The following is a 21,500-nucleotide window of genomic DNA, read 5'->3' on the forward strand; positions in this document are numbered from 1 at the left end:
TGTTGTCGTTCTCTCCTAGACCAGCCACCCCTCAGTTCTGTATACCTCCAATTACTGTTAATACTTTGAATCCTTGCTTTTTCTCAACAGGGGAGGTGCAGCGTAGTATGTAGAGAGAACCGCACATGCACTCCCCCCCCCAACAGACAGACAGACAGAGAAAGAGACTTGTGATGGGGGGGGGGCGGTGGGTTGGTTGTGTTAAATTGTTTTGGTGGTCGTAGTGGCTGGAGTTTATTGGACAAGTGCACAGGTGAGGGAAAAATCATGGTGGATCGTTTCTGCTGAAATTGGTGGATTAAACTTGGTTGGTGAGTTGGGGTGGATTAATGTGGTTGGCTAGTGTGCTCAACAGAGATTTGGAGACTGGAGGAAGCAAGTTTTTTTGATTAATCGGAAAAGTGATATGACATGGGGTTTGTGGTGGTAGATTCAAATATGCAGGCAGTGGTTGTTGTGATCGGTAGGGTGAATAGATAAGCAGACAAGGGGCAGGTATGGGAGGAAATTTGTCGTAGGATGAGGACATATCTTGCAAAAAAAATGAGCGGCAACTAAGATTAACTTTGAAAAGCAGAGTGCGCTTTGAATCTACTGAAAGTGAAAAATTAGCATATATTAATTCTATTTTTTTAATAAAAAAATAGCAAACACCATTCTGAAATCATTTTTACTGGGTGATCTAATACCATGATGCATGAAAAAACAATACAACTGGTTTTCTGAAATCAAATTTGCTGTGATATCAAGATAGCTGAGTGAAATATATGCTAAGTAAAGCAAATTTTTTATGGTTCTTTTCCAACTTGTCAGTTGTCTATCAACATTTGCAGGTATTTTTTGGGGATCTTGTTGATCTACAAACCATTTTTTCCATTCTACTCTGTTCTTCTAAGTCTTTGATATTATCTCTTCAAAAAAAAAAAAAAAGCTTTTCGATATTATGTGATCAGATTTGCACCAATTGAATACTTCAACTTCCATATATTTCATCCCTAGATTAGTTGCTTTAGTGATAATATTTATGATATGACAAGGCGTAATGAATTGGAAAAGTGGAATGCTTGGGAGGATGTTATGAATAGGGCACAAGTTTGATAGTGGTTTGTGGTCAGAAAAGAACATATCGTGCCAAAAGTACTGCAGTGCGTCACTTATATTTGAAACCACTTGCATAAGACCAATTCCATTCTCATTAGTAATTAACGATGCTGATTTTTAAAAAATAAAGGGAGCAATTAATCCATTGCTAGGTTATCTATTACCTTCTTGCATGTAAAATGCGTATTTGTTATTTTGTGGTCTGATACCTTTTGCAAGCCTAGAGCAGATCATATCAGCGTTCATGCGTATGTGGAGGGAATCTTGAAATTTTCTTTGCCATCATCACTTTTCTACCGTTTTGAGTCATTGATCTAGGATCATTTTCCTTTCTGACTCTTCTGCATATAACTTCTGCCTAACAAATGGATTCAATATTTGAATTCTCAGGCATAACCTTGTAAGCGCTTTTTTTGGAGTCATTTAGAAACTAAGGGGAAAGGAATGCTTCACAATTTCATTACTGTAAGATGCATAATTAATATGATTGCTCTGCTCATCTGCCAACCAGCCTTTTAGGTTTCATTGCAAGCTTCTCATGGATGCAAGGTGTTACCCAGGACTTTAGCCAAAGTAATTGATGACTAAAGTGTACCAGACTTTTGTGGATCATACCTTGACTCCTTAAGTCGACCGCATAGATTAGATTAAGGTTGAGCATCAGACAAGCTACGTTACCGATCATCTCTTGAAAGGTGTGTTACAGTATCTTTGGCTTCCATTTGGTTGACCATGAGGTTTTGTTCAGGAGTTTTACAGCTGGATAATCTGTATTATCCTTGTCAGTGGTAGACTTCTTCTGAATAATCTTAAGAGCAAATGAAACAGAAATTTTATGACTATCATAAGACTGCAATCACTTTGGTGTATGATCGTATGATAGGTTGTGAGCATCTGCACTGCACCAAATGAAGCCATTTCAACAATTTCTAGTGCGCCCTCACAGTAGCATCTGCCTAAACCATATTTACAAATTAACTTATGCAGTAATGGTTCTAGTAACATTTGGATTTTGAAGCACCAAGAAAGTAAAACTTTACAATATAGTCTGAGATGGATTTCATGTTTTTTCCCTTCATTGCAGGAACTAAAAACATGGCAGATTAATATTCTTTTTGTGGTCAAACAACCATGGGAACACACTCAGGAGGCTCGGCAAAAGCCTATTGATGCCCTTCAATCCCAGACAAACAGCTAAGGCATTGAGTTCCAAAGTAGGAGAGATCTCTCAGCTGAATGGGAGATCTTTTGATGTTTTAGGTGGAGAAAGAAGTCATGAAGAATACAGAAGTAAAATTTGAAGCAGAAAAATCAAGGTAGTTCCCTTACCAAGTGAGAGCCAATGAACATCCAAACCATCGGGTTTGGGTCCCACCGCAGCTGCCAGCAGCTGTGATGCCGGAAGCTGCAGCCACTATCTGACAGCCAAAATCATCCATTCAGGAGCATAAGTCTGAGGATGAGAGGTCGATAACTCCCGCCGAGGATGGAGAATATAGAAAGTATCATCTGATCTTGCTGCTGAGTCAAAAGGACTACAGTAATCGGGTGGCAAACATGAATCAAGCTAGAACACAAGAACGGGAGTTGGCATTGAAGATAACTAATGGGGCCAAATACATTTGACCAGTATTTAGTGAATTTCAATAGAGGATCATGGTCGTATATGGGAATCAACGAGGCAGCTGGTTTCTTAACATTTGTGAGCTTTAGTGTTACAATTCATGTGAATTTTGATCATCAAACAAAAGTACACTGGAAAATAGCCTGAGAGAGTGAATGGGGGGAAACTTCTCTTTATCTCTCCTCTAACATATGACCATGCGAACATCTTCAATTCCATGTGGAGAATCCAAGTACTTTGCGTTTCATGTTTGGTCATTTTGCATCAAACTTGGTCTGTAGTCGATGTCAAAAGTATTTTCTTTTGTTGCAACGCTTGGAGAGGTGCTGCCTGCAGGTCGTACACTAGTTTATTAATATAATATATAGCTTTATAAATTGAACCCATGAAGTCTGCAGCCTCGATGTTACCTTCCTAAGCCTTGAAATGGGGGCAGACTCTAGTTGCAGGAACCTGTGTTAGACGCGATGCAGAGCTCTGTCTTGCTTTGGGACATGGGAGTTTGGGTCTTGACGATTCCAATTTGTTGGCTGCTCTTCTGGAAGCTACTTGAAGGTAATTTTATACAAGTCATATGAGAGGCGTGCATGGAGTTTGGCGTATTTTATGCTTTAGGTAATGTAAGTTATTTGAATATGAGGCAAGATATGAATGTTTTTATTTGCTAAAATTCTTTATTTCTTAAGTTCAAAATTGTTTAATTTAAGTACAAAAAAAAATTATTTTGAGTCTATATTTTTTAAAAAATTGTTTGTTCCATATGAACCTGCAGCAAATTTCGATCATTTGATAATAGTACATTCATAATATAATTTCGATAAACTTTGGTAAATAAATGCTGACTTGCCTCTCTCACGTGATTTTCACGTGTCCAACACCGGCCAAGCATCTGTTGTAGTGTAGTGCGGCCTCCTAGTTCCCACGCGCACCTCCAGCATGGTCGCCCAGGTGCTCCTCCCACCTACATTTTTTTATACGGCCTTTATTTAAGTTACTGTGTTTGGTGCTCATCCGGTCCCTGTTTGTCGCGGAATCTCTAGGGGCGGACTTTGGGATGGATAGGTAGCATTGTATCCGTGGGGACCGCATCCTCACCACCTAAACGCACGGTCGTTTTCATCCGCCTCGTCTGCCCACCTTCGGAGATGGTGACGTCCCCTCGCGTTATCCAAAGCCGCCTCTGACTCGCGATCTTTCTCTCTTTCACTCCTCCTCTGCTCTTTTCTCCTCTTCTTTTCCTCTTTCCCACAAAAAAAAGCTTCCATTCGTCGAACACATGCTCTGCCTCAGAGAAGAGAGAGATGCTGTGTGGGGAAACCAAGAATATAGATGGAAAATTGATTAAGGTTCTGGAATAAGATGGTATCATCGGTAGATGATCGGTTCCCGCTGTCGCTGTACTTCAGAATTGCCGGCCAGATCGTAAAACAGGTGAGGGTTTCTTTCTATCTCTAGATTTTTCTTGTAACTACCTATTTGTTTACTTATATCTGTTTTTTTTTTTTTTTTTAATTTCAAAATCAGCCAAAGTTTATAGGGACGAAGGGAATCTGCATGATCTTTACCTGACCCTTATCGATACTTAAGGTCTCTTTCGAGCTCTTGAGTGGTTTTCCCAGTTAGATCGGATAGGGCTCGGTAGCTTTAGTTGTTTCGTTTGTGCGGTTGGCTCTTTGGATGATTCTTGGTGCCCATCAAAATATTTAAGTGATAGAAATTTAAATTGATGGTGCCTATATGACTTTTTCTTTATAAACGAATCATTTGATTGGCCGGGACACCCATTATGTTTTGTTGATATGGTAACCATTAATTGAACAAGACATATTTCCGAGATGCTTGCTATTAGCTAATCTACTTGAATTGTTTGTCAAGGCCCTAAACCATAAGAAGTGGCTTCAATCATTGTGTGGTGAATTTTATAATCCGACCTTCTGATTTCTAGTCTTCTTGTTCATGCAGTTACAATATAAAAGAATGTTTACAGTATCACAAATGGGTTTTTTGTGACAAACATGTGTTTGAATTTGCAGATTGATGTCTGAGATTATTCCTCAGCACCAGAGTTACTCAAAGTACACCAAAAAGGAGAAGCTTCACCACAAGAAGGTATTACTTTCTACTTTGGCTTCTTCCATTATTTTAAAACAATGCTAAAGTATGTTTGCTGATATATGTTCCTTATACTCAGCTGTATGTTATTTTTGAATTCTCCTTTCTCTTTTATGTTAATCTTTTCTACAACACTAAATCAGATTCTGCAAGAATTTTCCAAAGAACTCGAAAAATTGAAGACACTCTTTGGTAGAAATAATAATCTGACTGGCAATCAGCTTGCAAGGAGGTCTAAGAATCATAAAGATGATTCCAATTTGACATCTCAAAGACGGATCGAGAACAATGAGGAGAAGGTATGCCATTCTGACAATATTCTGCAGATTTTTGTCCAATATAATGTATATGTGTGTGTTTTTTTATTGCTTTAAAATTAAGATTTTTGACATGCTTAATAAGATTTTACTATAATAATAGCACAAACAAAGAGAGGGCTATTGTTAAGGCATTTCTTAGATCATGCGATGGAACTATTCTCCAGGTATAAATTCTAAACTCTTATATATCGGAATTAATGAGACAAATATACAATAGATCCAAGTTATATGCCAGGTTGAATCTGTTTCATGGTTTGAACCACACTTTGCAACTGCTGTCAACCTAATGTCATCCTCCTCCTTTCTATAATAAATAAAAATTGTTTAGTTTTTATAAGTTTCAACTGATTTTGACTGAAATCTATCAGTTTCACTTCAGTTTTTCCATTTTTTGGTAATTTTGGTTAAAACTAATAAGTATTAAATGCTATTTGGCATTGCTTTTTTTTTCTACTTTAATTAATTGAAAACTAAAAATTATCTCTTATTTTTCTAAGTTTTAAAATATAAACATGTTTGGTATAGTTAATTATTTTTAAAAATAAACATATTGATGGTAATGGACATGGTGGTAGTTGTAGCTATGGGAGAGATGGTGATGGTGTTGGTGGTTGATTTGATGGTGGTAAAGTGGAGGTGGTGATGATGGAAGTGGTGGTGTGGTAGAGACAAGGTAGTGGTGGTGAGGGCTCTAACAATGTGGCTATAGTGGTGATGGTGGACATGTTAGTAATATGGTTGAGGTGGTGATAATGGCAGCTATATTGCGGTAGTAGCAGTGGTAGCGATAGTGGTGGTGGTGATGGAAGGTATTGTTCGTAGCAAGATTTTTCGTACTGTCCGAACCGATCAGTACAGGGTGTACCAAACCGAATTGGGGGAAATCGGTGCGGTTCGCCCTCCATTTTCGGTAAATTGCCCAAACTGCATCGAACCGAGCTGGTTTGGTGTGGTTCACCGACGAACCGTGAAAAATCGACTGGTTTCTCTCGATTTGGGTCGGTACGACTCGAAATCGAGTCGTACCGATGGTGGCCATGTGGGGGGGTGGGGGGAAGTGGGCCCGGGGGTGCGGGTTGCCTTTGTCTCCCTTAAGTCTAAGAGTCTAAGACTCAAAAATTCGAGAGGCTCTTTTGAGAGCAAACGACGGAGCAACAACCTTCCAATAAAAAAAAAATTCAAAAAAAAATTTACAACTCCTTCGACGGGGCGACAAATTTCGATCAAAAGTAAGGTAATCCTTCGTTCTGTCACTAAATATTTTAGTTTTCATATTTTTTTAGCCAATAACCACTAAAAAATAAAAAAAAAAATGCCAAAATTTGTGATTTTGGTATGATTTCATTATATGTTGTAAATCGTTAGACGATTTACATGATGACACTAAAATTATTAATTTTTGTTAATTATTTTTTAAATATATATTTATATATTTAAAAAAAATAAATTTTAAAAAATATAATATCAAAAAATTATTAAACTGTCATATTTTGTTAAACTTGCAGAAATGAGTAAGCAGAAGGATGCAAAGCGTGACATTAGTTGGGAGCATGGTGAGATGCTCTCAGCTCGGCATCATTGGAGATGCAAATGATACGGCATAGAATTCAAGGGATGAGAGGTGACTAGATTGAAGCAGTATTTGGCTGGTAGTTATCGGGATGTGGTCATGTGTCGGAAATGCCTACAGGAGGTCCGACAGCTTATGAAGAAACACTTCGCTGATCAGAAAGCAGCGAAGGAGAGGACAAAGGAGAAGAGAGCAGAAGTGGACCGTCGAGCTAAAGAGCCACCTTCCTATTATTCTAGAGAGTCAGAGGTCACTTTTGTTTCATATGATGAAGAGGCAAAGATTGAGGCTGTCATTCAGGCAAGTCTGGATAAGTAGTACAAGTTAGAAGAGATGGCCAAATATAGAGAGTGATTTGGATCGTCATTCTATGAGTTAGGATCTAGCTCTACGACTGCTAGAGAAGAGTCTGAGTTTAAAAGGATCATCTCTGTCAGGGAGCTAGTCAGTAGAGCAAGGAGGGGTATTTCATCGATGTTAAGGGCTTTTGACAGTAGAAGATCTGATAGAGATATTCCAGCAGGAGTTACTATTCATGATTTGGATCCATATGCTTTTTCTAGTAATGATTCAAAATAGGAGATGATTGACACTATACTAAAGAATGATAAGAAAAAGGATATGTGGTGAGCTATTGGATTATGGTTTCATTTTAGCTACATTCCAGCAAATGCAGTGGGTAATACTTACTATCAGTTTGCCATTTCAGCAATACAGGTTGTCGGTCCCAGTGTAGATCCTCCAGCACCTAGGGATATCCATGGTCAGTTTCTTGATAGCAATAAAAAAGAGTTGGAGAGATGGATCTCTTCTTACAAGAGTAAATGGCCCATATATAGACTAATGGTGATGTGTGATGGTTGGATCGATCTTACTAAACGGAATATCATAAATTTTTTGATATATTGTGATGAAAAAATATTTTTTCACAAATCAATTGATGCTTCAGATAGAGTGCACGATATCGCATACATTTTTGGATTGATGGAGGAGATGATTGATTCAGTTGGAGAGCAAAATATCGTGCAGGTCATCACAAATAATGGGTCGCAATATAAGGCTGTTGGCGAGTAGCTGATGGAGCGGCGATCGCATATTCACTGGACATCATGTGCTGCACATTGCATTGACCTGATGTTGATGGATATTGGGAAGCTTCGTAGAGTGCAGCAGGCATAGATACAGTCCAGTCTATTACTAAATTTATCTACAATCATATATAGGTGTTGTCATTGATGCGGAAATATGCTGGGAGGGAGATCTTGAGACCGGATGTTACATGATTTGCTACAAACTACATAGCACTTGATAGCCTTCTACAGAAGAAAGCAGCCTTGCATCAGATGTTCGTCAGTGTCGAGTGGTTGGAGAGTAGATATACGAGGATCGGCACTAAGAAAAGTCATGTGGAGAACTTGATGATCAGTCAGTCATTTTAGTAACAAGCTGATAAAATAGTGAACATTATTCAACCATTATATAAGGTGCTTTGCGTCGTGAAAAGCGAGAGATACCCCCAAATGGACTTTCTGCATCACATGATGGAGAGGGTAAAGCAACAGATCAGTGAGATACATCTCAAACATTCTCGAAAATACATCAACATCATTGAGCATCGTTGGGACTATCAGATGGTTAGAGATTTGCATCTAGTGGGTAAGCATGAATTTAAGAATGATCTAAATTTTTTTAAAAATTTTTTCTTTTTTTTTTGACACTAAAAGTTTATTTAATTACTGCAGAATTTATTTTCAGCTTACTATTTGAATCCGAGATTTCAGTACAGCATATCCGGGATAGATATGGATAATGAGCTTTTTACTGCTCTCTGTAATGTTATATATAAGATGGTGTCCGATCTCGAAATCGCATCTATGTGTTTGCAAGAGGTACATTAGGTCAATTTAGATGCGACCATGTAACTTAATAATATATTTGTTACTAAAATGAATATATTTTTTACAGACAAAATAGTTTAGAGAGGCGACATGCAGCTTTGGTGTTTCATCGGCTGTCGTAAGCAAAAAAAAGATGAATCCAGATAAATTACATATCAACAGTAAGGATTTTGTTGAAATTACATGCCTGCTAATACCATAAAATCTGATATGTAATTTTGTTTAATTTTTTAACAGCTAAATGGTGGATTCATTTTGGACAGTCCGCATCAAATCTGAAAAGTATGGCCATCTGCATTCTTTCTCAAACGGTCTCCTCAAGTGGGTGTGAGCGCAATTGGTCGACTTTTGTTCTTATTCATAGCAAACAGAGAAATTATCCGATACAGAAGCACCTCAACGATCTTGTTTATGTGCACTATAATTTGAGATTGAGGCTAAAATATGTATAGGATGAAATACAGCTGAAGTATATGGATCTGACGATAGATGATTATGCCATTGATGATGAGGATCCGATGATTGGATGGCTTGCAGAGCAGCAGCAGGAGTCGAAACTTGATAAGTCAGGATCTCCTCCATGATCAGTCAGTGTGGTAGCTAGGAAGATCAGGGTGGATCCAGGGCAGTGGGTAGAAAGAAATATTTCACATAGAGTTCCAGCTGATCAGCCACAGTCTGAGAGATCACAGGGGAGTCATTCATCACATGACTCCATGTTCGAGATACAGGATCAGATGTTTGAGCGAGAAATGCTGAGATAAGGCTGATCATAGAGGGGCACTATGGGAGCTCGAAAAGGCAAAGAAAAAGGAACTGCAGTTGCAGCACCCTCGAGAGTGCAGAAGTCAATTGACTCAGATTCAGAGACCAGTGGTAGTGAGAGTGATCGTAGTAGTCATGGATTTGATGATCAGGGAAGGACTGAAGAATCTGATGATCAGGGAGGGACTGGAGAATACGAGATCACTATTCATGAGACAGCCGCAGAGTGGTATTCGATTTATCGGTGAGTCTCAATTTACACATACTACACAAGATAGGGACCATGGACGATCTGATAGACTTCGTGAGGAGATGATCTCATACAGACAATGATCTCCCAGAGGTCGTCCAGTGCATGATGCAGCTGCAGATGACCTTGCATGTGGAGTAGGATCCATGGATGTATGATAAACACTTAATTTAAGTCATTTAAAGTAGAAAATTATATTTAATTTATTTTATTTATTAAGAATTTGATGCTTCTTTTTATGTTTTACAGGAAAGGTGATCGCCGATACAAAGAGTCCGATTCGCAGATCAAAAAGACTCAAGTTTGAAGAAAATTGGACTTAAAACAAAATTAAAATAAAAGAAGGATGCATACAGTATTATAGAAAATGAAGATACTATGCAAGGAACCCAAAAAGGATATAGACATCATTTTAAAGAAACAATTTTTTTTTTTTTTGTAATTTTCTAATCAAAAAGGAGCGTAAGTGGTTTCCTAACAGGTCCGTGAAAGAAGATTGCGGGCGCGCGGCATTGCGGGTGCGCGGCATGGCGGATTCGCGGGGAGTTTGTGCTGGCGGACACAGTGGCGAACAGATGGACGCTCATGATAGCAAATGGATCTGAAAATTAAAGAAAAAAAATATAATACTTGAAAATACTTCAAGAGGAAGAATTTGTATTTTCTTTATCTGCTTGTGATCTTTCCATCTCATCCATCCATCTTTTAGTCCTTAGTATTTTCTTTAGTCCCACATCTGAAAATCATGTAAAACTCCTCCCTCCTAACACCTATAAAAAGGCTCTTATACTCCCATTTGAGGATCATCCCAGAAATTCTTCTAGAGCCTTGCATAGAGGAAGAGAAAAAGGACTACTCCATGAGCAGCTAGGCTAGCAGTCTCGGGAGTGGAGAAGAAATTTTGTAACGACACAGAGTGGGTTTATTGTTCTAAACTTTTTTATATTTCTTTATATGCAATAAAGATTATGCTTTTTATTTAAATCATCATGAGTTCTTTATTTGCTCTCTTTCATATGCTTTTATTTATGCTTTCCTGTTAGATTAATATTAGGAACAACTTTTATTTTTCGGAGACGTGCCGTGATCTACGGGTACGGGGCGTGCCGAGGAAAGAAGAGTTGTTTACCTAGTACTTTCCAGAGACGCGCCGTGATCTACGGGTACGGAGTGTGCTGAGGAAAGATATGTATTTTTCCTAAGATTAATCGCATCTATTTAATTAAAAAAAAAGATACAACTCTACTAGTGCAAAATTAATTCAAAACTCCCGAGCTCTTTATTTTCTAATTACATCAATTTTAAGATAATTTATTTTTTAAATCAAAACAACGCTTCTTTCTTTTATTTTGCAATCTCAACTTAACCCAAGGTCTCTGAAGATACGATCTCGACTCATCCTACCTACGTAGTGAGTAGAGTTATTTTTGGTGCTATCAACGACTACGCATCAATGTATCTGGATCATCCTCATATTATGGATCCTATCATCCATAGGCAGTTTATGATCCATATGAATATGGTGTATTTGAGACATTGGCTTCTAGTGGCCATTATCCTATGCAGCCCAGAGCACCTTATGGATCGGATTTGCTATTGGTATATTTGGATAGACCCCTCCACAGCCATACCATCATTCTGAGGATACCTTTTAAAGTCAGATGAGCGAGAGATCTGATATGTCTTACAATCCAGAGAAGATACCTTATGGGATGAATATTCAGGATTACAGTGCCATTTAGTTAGAGGGATGGACTGATGTTCCTTCGAAGTATGCAGATGATCTGGATATCTACGAGTAATACAGACATTCGACGAAATATTAGATTAGCAGAAATTCTAAGGTTAGCTTATTATTCTTTGTAATTTGTTCTTTAGATATATTTATTGTATTGTTTTAGACTTTTAGTGTTTTAGACTTTTTTTATTTTTTTTTGGATGGTAGAATTGTTATATGACTTAAATAAACATTAATTTAGATATAAAGTAGTTTAAAAAGTAATAAATTTTTTTTTGAAATCAAATTCAACTAAAAAATCAAAAAAAAAATTTGGTGACGTATCGGTATTTGAACTAGTATGCCACGACGTATTGACACATGGTACCATACCGTACCACATCGGAACCGGTTCGGGGCTCGGTATAAGTTCCGAAATCCTTGGTTCGTAGTAATGGTAAAAATATGAGTTTCTTGTTTTTGAAAATATTAAAAGTTTCACCTTAAAAAAATATTAAAAGTAAAGATTTCTTATTTTCATGTGTCTAAAAATAATGAAAGTGTTTTTCAAAATTGGAAAACAAAAATAATAGTACAAAACATATTTCTTGTTTTGATTTGTATAATTTTATTTTTAAGAATAAAAAATAATAAGAAATAAAAGCGATGCCAAACAAGCTCCAAAGGCTAAAATTTTTTTTCCCTTTTTATGAGTGAACTTTCTCATGGTAACATATCTAGCCTCTAGGAGGCATTTCTATGTGGTTAAATTTAATTTCATAAGTCTTTAGTAGATTTGAGAGGATAGATGTTGGATTGCAAGAAATTTAGGGGAAGATTCTTTCTTTAAATATATGAATGTCTTAAGTTTATGCAGACAAGAAAGATCTTGTAGTCCACACTTATAATTCATGAAATATTACCAATAGTCAAGTTTCAATGATTGATAAGTAGTTTTTGTTGTTTCAAGTTTCCACATGAATGTATATGATTGGTGTTTCAAGTTTCTTAGATTGAAAATGGTTTCTAATGATTTTTCTATCTTGCATTATTTTGTATTTTTCCTTTTGTTTTCTTGAAGTTCTGTTGTTTTAACAAATGTTTGAAGGGTTAAGGGCTGCCCAGTTGTGAAAGTCTACACTCATCAAGGGCAAATCAACAGTGAAAATACTTTCAACATTGTTTTGAGAGCATAAGTAATCCATTTATTCCTTGCAGTAGGTACTGGATGCTAATGCAATGCAAATTGTTGTGAAAGATGCCTCCTACTTTGGTGAATTCAAAGTAGAATATATGGAAGACTCAAGGAAGAGACACTATACTTGCAGGCTGCATGAAGCACTCTGTCAGACTAAGCAAATTTCAGGCACATGATTTAAGGTCCTCACTTTAAAAAGTTAGTCACATTTACATTGTTCCATCCCATTCCTAGAAGAAAAGAAGATGAAAAGTGGTTGTCTGTCTTTTTTAATAGGTAGCTTGCTCACATAGTTATCATTGGGACTGCTATAGGTAGGTCCCTCAATGAGAATGCTAAATTCAGCCATGAATTAGTTTATAAGACCTAGGCCTTCCTCACTTGGTGTTCACACTATAAAAGGTCACCTAATAGTTCCTGTTTTAGAGCAAGGGTATGTTAATAGTAACGCTCAACATGTAAACATGGATGCTTTTCTGTACCAGCTTCCATTGCCTTTCACATGCTGATAATGATCTTTCTAAAGATCCATATGTTTACATAATGCATAATATTATTTATTCTTTCTTATTTTTTCTTGCTAAGCCTGTCTTGTTATCTACAATGTTTATGTTATAGCACAGTATGAAGCCATGCTACGTACTAGTGTGATGCTATAGTATCACAACCTGTGCTTTCAAGAGTAACAGATAGGGTGCTGGTCATATTTAGCTATAGCTTGAGTGCCTCAAACCATAGTCACATCATCTACACAAATTTATAATGGTAGAAATTTCAGCCCTAGCTATTGCCACATCTGAGAATAGTGATCTTTTTCTTTTCAAATATAAGCTGTGGTTGTCAGGTTTGTTTTGATTATTTAAAGTCAAAACTTGGTCTATTCATGGTAGATGCTTCCATATATTAAGGTTAATCAACATGTGACCAAGTCCTTCAATTTATATATTCTATGTTACACAAAAATATCAAACTTCATTTATGATGGAAAAAGAAACATCATTCTTGAAATTCTTCTATAATTTGCCCCATCTAAGGTCAGCTTCTTGATGTTCTACCAATAGACTCCCGATGGCAAATCATACCTCTTCACTTGCTTCATGGTCCCTTGCTATTACATTGGCAGTTGCGCTGTTGCTATTTATAGATCTTGAATAGATACTCAAGTTTAGGCTCATTGCCACTTATGATGGCTGACATATTTTGACAACTTTGGTTCCCAAGTTCCATATTCATCAATCAAGTTTTAAATGTTTGCAGGTTACATATTGCAGGTCAATCAGAACATGTAATAGGTACCATATCCCTCATTCATATCCTTAATATTTCTACATTGGATAGTTCCATTCACATTGTTGTACAACAGTGCTCCCAAAACAATAACCATCTGTTGTGAAAAATGACAGTTTTGACAGCAATGCATTCATGGGTAATATCAACTTGGAATCTGGGAGCGCAGTAGATGCAAACAGTACTTGCACACCTTTGCATGTCTCCTTTCCCATGGCTCTTGCAGCAGTGAGAGATCATGATACCACTTTACATGCTGTCGGGCAGTACTCTCCTTCTCCTGCTGTTTCTTGGATAGAAGATCTACCACTTGTTGGCCAAGTTTCTCATGTCACCTTTCCTGAAACAACAAATGAGCACTTGGTCCCTCTATGTGGAGAGTCTTCAACATCGACTGGTATTCACAACATGCATATAGTAAGTTCTGACCTTCGATTTCTGTCTCCTTTAATTGTATGCAATGCTAGGCATCTTGGTTTAGCATGGTTTGCAGGCTACTAAAGTTTCGCTTTGTTCAAACCCTGCATTGTTTGTCAGAAAATGCTTTTGGGACCTGGTTACACGCACACAAAAATATGCTTGGGCCCACAAATGCTGGGCTGGTAACTCAATGATAATTCAGACCCCATAAATGCACTAATTCCTGCTGCTGATACCAACCTCCTTCTGCCACATGGCACGATGAGCTTTTTGTGTACACGGAACTGGCTCCCAATAATATTACTCTTGTTTGTCCTTGCAGATTTGAGTCACTCATATGTTTGTTTTGCAGTCGGTGAGATTGATGGGAGAATTTATGGAACTTGCTAAAGACAATACAGACAAGAACTTAGAGACTTGTGGGATCCTTGGTGCTTTCCTTGTAAGCTTGATACTTCATTGATTAACACATACCTTTTAAGTTCTTGGAGATAATCTTTGTTATCATTTTTTTTTTGGTCTCTTTTTATTGAAGATAAGGATATCAAATGTTTGGGTAATTAATTTTTGATCTTATGAATGCAGAAGGATCGGACTTTTTATGTAACCACACTAATAATACCAAAGCAGGAATCAACTTCCGGTTCAGTATGTCCATAATTGAATTTATTTACTTTGTTTGTCTTAAGATCTTTTCAATGTTCTCCTTTTTTTTTGGTTCTTTAGTTTCATATATTCTCCCACCAGTTACCAGTTGTACTGCATGACAGTGTCAGGCATTAAATGAGGAGGAGATACATGCCATATTGGATGAACAATCCCTCTTGCCTGCAGGATGGATTCATGTTTGTATCTGAACTTCTGTTTCCATTTTCTGCATTTTACAAATTTCTCGTTGTTCATGCAATGCCATGCAAGCAAACATTGGCAGTATTGTGTTATTCCCAGAACAAATGCAAATTTTTATTAAATTCTATTAAGGAACTAATTTCTAGTGATAACCTCATTTGTCATGTGGCGACCGTATATATTGCATGCAACTCAATTTTTCCTTCTGTTTCGCAAGCCAATTAACAACCCAAGTGGCTTTCCTAAACTTTTTGCATCAAAATCAAGTTAGTACACTGGCTCCTGATATTCTGATTTCATCTAATATATTCCTATGGATGGACAGGATATGCCATTTTTTGTTTACCATCCTGATTTATGCCAAGCGATCAGTTTCCACCACAATCTCATGTCTGTATTTGTTCAATTTTAATTGTCTAGTCGCATCTCTTTCCTGAATTGCTGAATGGGTGGGATACTAGTTGAAATGCATAATATTCATTACAATGCATGTGAAAATATGAGTTGACAAATCGAGGTAACTACTTGGTACTATAAATACTATTCGATTTTTACTTATATGAACCTTGTTTTGGAGATGTTAGGTTGATCCTATTTGGAATATGTAGCAGTCCTTCAGGTATATATACTAGTCTAATCCCAATTCTTTCCTTTTGTTTAAGGTTGTGAAGTGGAGAACTATGTAAAATCTACCATATTAACCAAATATATTTTGAGTGCACAAAGACAAAAAGAATGGACAATATGTCCAGATTGGGATTACTTGGGTACCATTTTGAACTCAGGACTGTTTACTCTTGTAAATGCAATAAACTTAGTGGAACACTATGCACACGAGGATTTTATTACAAGTACAAGATAATGTGACTTACTGAAAATATCATTTTTACTACCTTGATGTTATCAGGCAGTATGCTGGGAACTTGATTGAGGATTTTAGATGAAACTGAAGCAACATGAAATAATGAATTACAACTTTGAACCATAATTAATCGATAACTCAATCAAGAATTATATGAACTTGTTATGTGGATCAGACTGTCAGGTAGTGAAGAGTTAGCATCTAGGCAAGATCAAAACATAGGAAACAGGTTAACATGCATATTGTGGTAAAACTAAGTAGTTAAGCATTAGATGCAGATACCTAAGGAAAAATTATAAGTAGCAGCTATGGGGGATAAGATATGGAAGAACAACTTGAGCTACTTTGTGCAGTAAGAGAGATTGAAGGACAGATATCAAATTACTTGAATGTAAGTAGCAAAAGAAAGGAACAATTTCAATTTGGTTTAAAAGACAAAACACCAATGGTGAAACAGAATCCATGAAGCTGACCCAGTTGTTGGCACTAAGGATTTAAATCTCAGAGATTGCTACTTACTGATGCCAGCACAGTGATCCCTGATACGGGTGCAGGAGATCTCGGCAGAAGTAAGCAAAAATAGAGAGAGAAAGTGGGGTTTGAGGTCAGTATGGGGTTGAATTGCCTTGATACCATGTATTAAGGGCCCTGTTTGCTAAATTCAGTGCATGGCGGGATCTCTATTACCAGTCCCTAGATGGTGTGGTACTTATCGGCTGGCAAGAGGCCAGTATAAGTGATTTTTTATTCCTCAGTTGGCATAGAACTACATTTTAAGTAACATTTTGTTTGCATGAGGTTTAATGGTGTCATGTCTTTCTCTGACTCCCTATCGTATTTGATTTGTCAGCATTAATAAAAAGTTATATGTGGGATCTAATTCTTGTCAACATTAGAAGTGTGTTGAGAGGCATTTTTATGTGCGCATATTAACATGCTAGTTAGCATGAGTGTGGATGCTAGATTTAGTATCTTCTGCATGTTAAGGAGTCAACCTTCACAAGAGCTATGATAAGAATCCAGGAACCATCCGCAAAGCAATTATTTCATTTATAAAATGTGTAAGTTACAGTTAAATCCTTAATTACGGATAAGGAATCTTAATTTTAAAAGTTTCTGGTAAGAAATATTAGTTTCTTTTTTTGTTAGAATGTCTTGCATAATCATAATTTACATTTTTACATTGGTAATGTTTAGTGTGTTATTTGGCATGTTGACATGTTTCAAATCATTGACGCATATTGCATGTTGACCGGTTATCTTGTTGATAGCACTTGAAATCTATAGGGGATACACATTCACATCCATTCAATGCAAGTATGCATGAACCATACTTGTAGGCATGAATTGTTATGTCTTGTTTGAAGGTACATTTTGAGTTGTTATTTCTGTTCATGATAATTGAAATTTGATTTTTATTTTTGTTATATACAAGGTTTTTCATATCGTGCCGAACCGGCCGGTACACCCTGTATCGTACCGGACCGGCAGGGAACCGGCACGATTTGGCTGGTAAATTCGATACACGAATGGTATGGAAGGAAAAATGAGAGAAAGTGAGAGAGAGAGAGGAGGAGAGGGAGGGAGGTGGGAGCCGCCGAAGGCCGGCGGTGACCGGTTGCGGCCGCCGGAGGGCTTCCGAGTCCCATATCGTCCGATGGGACTTTCAAGAGAGCAAAAAAGAGAGAGAGTGCTCGGAGGGGGGGCGAGGGATCTATCGGACGGACGGCGCCTCCATCGCGAGGCCCCCGGTGGCCGGCGAGTCGATGCAGATGGCCTGAGGGCGATCGAGCGGGTGGAGCCCCTCCACGGCTCCGCCCCCTTCTTTTTCGAAACAGACGACTGTCTGTCTCGATTTTTTTTTTTTTTTTTTAAACTTATGAAGTCGGCAATCTAGTTGCCGACTTAAGGAATTAAAAAAAAAAAACATAAAAATTGGCAAACTATTTGCCGGTTTCACTTAAAACTAGGTCTTTTAAAAAAATTTGCGAAACAGGGGTGTCGCTCCTGTTTCACGCCCGCGGCGCCGCGCGCGTGAACTGCGCCCTCCGGTGACCACGGCGGCCAGTCGGAGGCCGTCCAGCGGCTTCGCCAGCTCCTTCCCCTCTTTTTTTCTTTTTTCCTCTTTTTCTCTCTCTATTTCTCTCTCTTTCTCTCTTTTTTTCTTCCGGTTTGCGTCTGTTTGCCTTCGTCGGTTCGGTATGGTACAAAACCGTACCAAACCATACTGCCATCGGCCGATACGGCCGGCGGTATTGGTTCAGCATACCTTGGTTATATATGAACTAATATTTAGTTGGACTCTTTGTTTTTTGTTGTGGATTGTAATAGTTAGGCTATGATTCTTCCCTATGGAATTGATTGATCACTGTTCCCAATAGAATCTTGATGTCTCTTTCAATTCTTTATCACTTCTTTGTTCTGAAAATATTTTTCTTTTGCAGACGCATCCTTCTCAAACTTGCTTCCTGTCATCGATCGATGTGCATACTCAATACTCTTACCAGGTACAAGGACACTTGCATTAACTTTTTCTTTGATTAGCATATCTCTGTGAAATTTATGTAGTGTAGTTTGCATTTGCAATCCGTTGGATTAGTTCATGCTCTTGCAAGATGATTCTGTGTTCTGCTTGTGGCACATACAGCAGAAAATGAATGATTTATCTAAAATATATATTTTGATCCAGGAGAATCATCAACGTTAAAGAAATAAAATCATGCTGGGATGCTTATGATTACTTTCAAGATGGAAATTAATAAATTTTAGCTCTAATTCCATTTATTTATGGGTTGATTCTGAAAAGGATCAGTGCTGCTATGCTTTCATAGCAGGTTTCTCATTGCACATAATATGCTATCCTTCAATTTCAGGCTCATTCATTCATCAGCAAAATTATCACTTTTTGTGCCCCCACCATCCCTTCACGTGGCCTCCTCCCTCCCCTGGTTATGTTCTGCTTTTCAGTGAGGACATTTTGTAATTTGCATTATGTAGGCAACTTTGGAGTTAAAGACTGCATAAAGACTGCATGCATTTGGTATGCGATCATTTTATTTTTTCAAACATTGTTGTAACCTGAACAAACCACAGTATTAGGACTGTGGTTCGTGGACAGCCTTTGCGGGCTTCTAGGTATTGGAAGGATGCAACTTCATTTTTAAGTTTAGGGATCTGAATCAAGGACAAGTGATCTCAGAATCAAGCATTTAATAGATCAAACTTTATTAATTGTGGAGGTCTCGGTACCTTTTATCTTCTTAGCTTCACCAATTGATCTGCATTAGATTTCTGTAGCCCTTGTTCTCCAGTTTCAGAGATCTATTGGGCTTTCCAATTGCCAGAATTTTAACAGTCAGTTCTGTGTCTAGGTCATGCTACCAGAGGCTGTTGCTATTGTTATGGCTCCAACAGATCCTGCAAGGTAAGTTCTACTCCCTGGGTCGCAGGTATAGAAATAGACATTCACAATAAATACTTTCTAGCTCCCATTTTTCCTCGTCAGCAAACATGAATCTCGTTCTACTTACAAAAAGCAAGATTCTTGAGTATTTGATTTACATGAGACCTTCTGTCCAAATAAGTTACATATTTGTAGTCCAACAGGCTCAACATGCTTATTAAGTAATCTCTAGCTTTCTAGAAACTTTTTCACATTGAACAACCATAAGATGACCCCACATCCTCTTCCTACATAATAAGCGCCATGAACAACCTTCAGTGTACCGTTCATCACACAACAGACATGGGCAAGTCACGATGATCCATGCTTCTACTGCAAGCATAGAACTTGATGAAGATTCATATGCTCTTAACTTGCTGTTCTAGGAACCAAGCTCTATGAATATATATATAATTCCTTAGATTGCTTTGAAAAGAATTGTGGATAAAAGAATATGAAGTAACACATCCATTCTTGGCCCACGTATATGCTCACGTCAAGGACTGTTAATTTAAGCCTTTATTGTCCTATAGAAATATCTGATGGACTAATGTCTCAGCAATATGAGCATAGAATCTCATTTACATATCGCAATTGCAAGTTTAAATACTTTTTCAAGAATAAGTTGATTGATGCAGGACTTTTGGTATTTTCCGGCTAACTGACCCGGGAGGGATTACTGTCATAAAAGGATGCGGGGAAAGGGGGTTCCACCCTCATCCAGAAACTGCTGATAGCGGTCCCATTTATGAGAACTGCTCCCATGTTTACATCAATCCAAATTTGAGGTTTGAGATTATTGATCTCCGATCTCCTTCCCCATGACGGATGTTATATGCCATTAACACGTGGATGTATAGTTGTATATTTTTAAATTGACTTGTATCACAAGGTGTTTCCACAAGGTTTCATTTCACGAGGTGATGAAGACATGTGAGAGTCCAGTCCAGATTTCTTGCTCGTATACCTGACAATAAATACAGAAAGCCACATCTGCATGTATGTTCTAAAGTACGCATTGTAGGCTGGTAGTGTATAGTGTGTAAATAGAGTAGATCATCTTGTTTGCTATTGCAAAGATGGCCTTGCAAATTGGCGACACCTGCAGCCGGTTCTCACATTTTGATTCTGTGGATAATTGTTTTTTTGCATAAATTATTAGATAATAATGGTAGATATTCACAGTTTATTTTTTTTGCAGCGAGGGCTGTGTGCAGCATTTTGATGTGCAACCATTCAGTCTATTTTGGCAGAGACTGCTACAAAGCAGCATTTTCATGTCAGCATTATGGGTTATAAAAGAAAATGTCTGTTATGCTTTCCTTGCAAGTTATATTGTGGAATCAGGTTATCAATTTCGTCCGGTTTGGTCTCCGCTGATTTCATGGGAACCACGTTTCCTTTACCAACCAAAAAGGAGCCTGGCTATTGCTATGCGGTGCCTAGGTGCATCAAATGTAGAGTTGGTTTTCACAAATGTTGCTGGCAGCTGAAAATTAAAATTGAGCAGGTGAATCACAATGATCGAATGTAGATTGTTTAATCAGATGGATGTTCCTTTAACATCATGATTTTGAAATAACCTTTGATGCCCTTTTAACCAAGCACCTTGAAATAACCTATATATGATTTTAAAGGTGCCAAGGCTTTTTTGATGTTTCTAGGCGTATGCATCATCATTGATCATGCCCGGCCTTGAGTAATTATCACATGACAGATCAACTGTACATCAAAATGCTAACAAGGCCAAGTTAATAATAACCAATCATATGATTCTAACAATTTCGGCAAAGTCATCAGCATCCAAAGAATTAGGAGACCCAATCGACGTTGGAAAGATGTCTTACTTTTTTAATAGGCCGCCCTTGTTGCACCGCATCAGCAAACGGCTGTGCACCTTCACATGAAACAGTAAAATATTCTTAGGTTGCAGATATTATTTTTCCTCCCGATGGAGTCCTATGAAACTCATTCAATGCAAGTACGGCATACACTGGATCACCAGCTTCTTGCCACGGCAAACGAATCCAAACAAATCACATTCCGTTTTAATCTGTGCTTGGATATGCTTTCTTCATTTGTCTT

General features: G+C 37.8%; 1 protein-coding gene across 3 annotated transcripts; it reads left to right on the top strand.

Annotated features, from left to right (window-relative positions):
* The first annotated feature begins 2,743 nt into the window (after window positions 1-2,743).
* On the top strand, window positions 2,744-20,533 carry LOC105048083 (AMSH-like ubiquitin thioesterase 2). Of its 3 annotated transcripts, XM_073252637.1 has the most exons (13): window positions 2,745-3,673; window positions 3,766-4,156; window positions 4,250-4,312; window positions 4,759-4,834; window positions 4,981-5,136; window positions 13,813-13,847; window positions 13,959-14,259; window positions 14,615-14,704; window positions 14,848-14,910; window positions 15,033-15,107; window positions 18,418-18,480; window positions 19,345-19,397; window positions 20,054-20,533. In XM_073252637.1, exons 4-13 carry the CDS (start codon window positions 4,763-4,765, stop codon window positions 20,238-20,240), a joined length of 1,095 nt encoding a protein of 364 aa, XP_073108738.1. In that variant the 5' UTR covers window positions 2,745-3,673; window positions 3,766-4,156; window positions 4,250-4,312; window positions 4,759-4,762; the 3' UTR covers window positions 20,241-20,533. The 3 variants fall into 3 exon arrangements, with proteins under 3 accessions (XP_073108739.1, XP_073108738.1, XP_010925586.1); XM_073252638.1 differs by lacking the exon at window positions 4,250-4,312 and having other exon boundaries at window positions 2,744-3,673; window positions 19,345-19,422; XM_010927284.4 differs by lacking the exon at window positions 4,250-4,312 and having other exon boundaries at window positions 2,747-3,673.
* Window positions 20,534-21,500: the final 967 nt, after the last annotated feature.

The sequence above is a fragment of the Elaeis guineensis genome, chromosome 2 (assembly GCF_000442705.2).
Source record: "Elaeis guineensis isolate ETL-2024a chromosome 2, EG11, whole genome shotgun sequence".
In the NCBI taxonomy this organism is placed as follows: Eukaryota; Viridiplantae; Streptophyta; class Magnoliopsida; order Arecales; family Arecaceae; genus Elaeis; species Elaeis guineensis.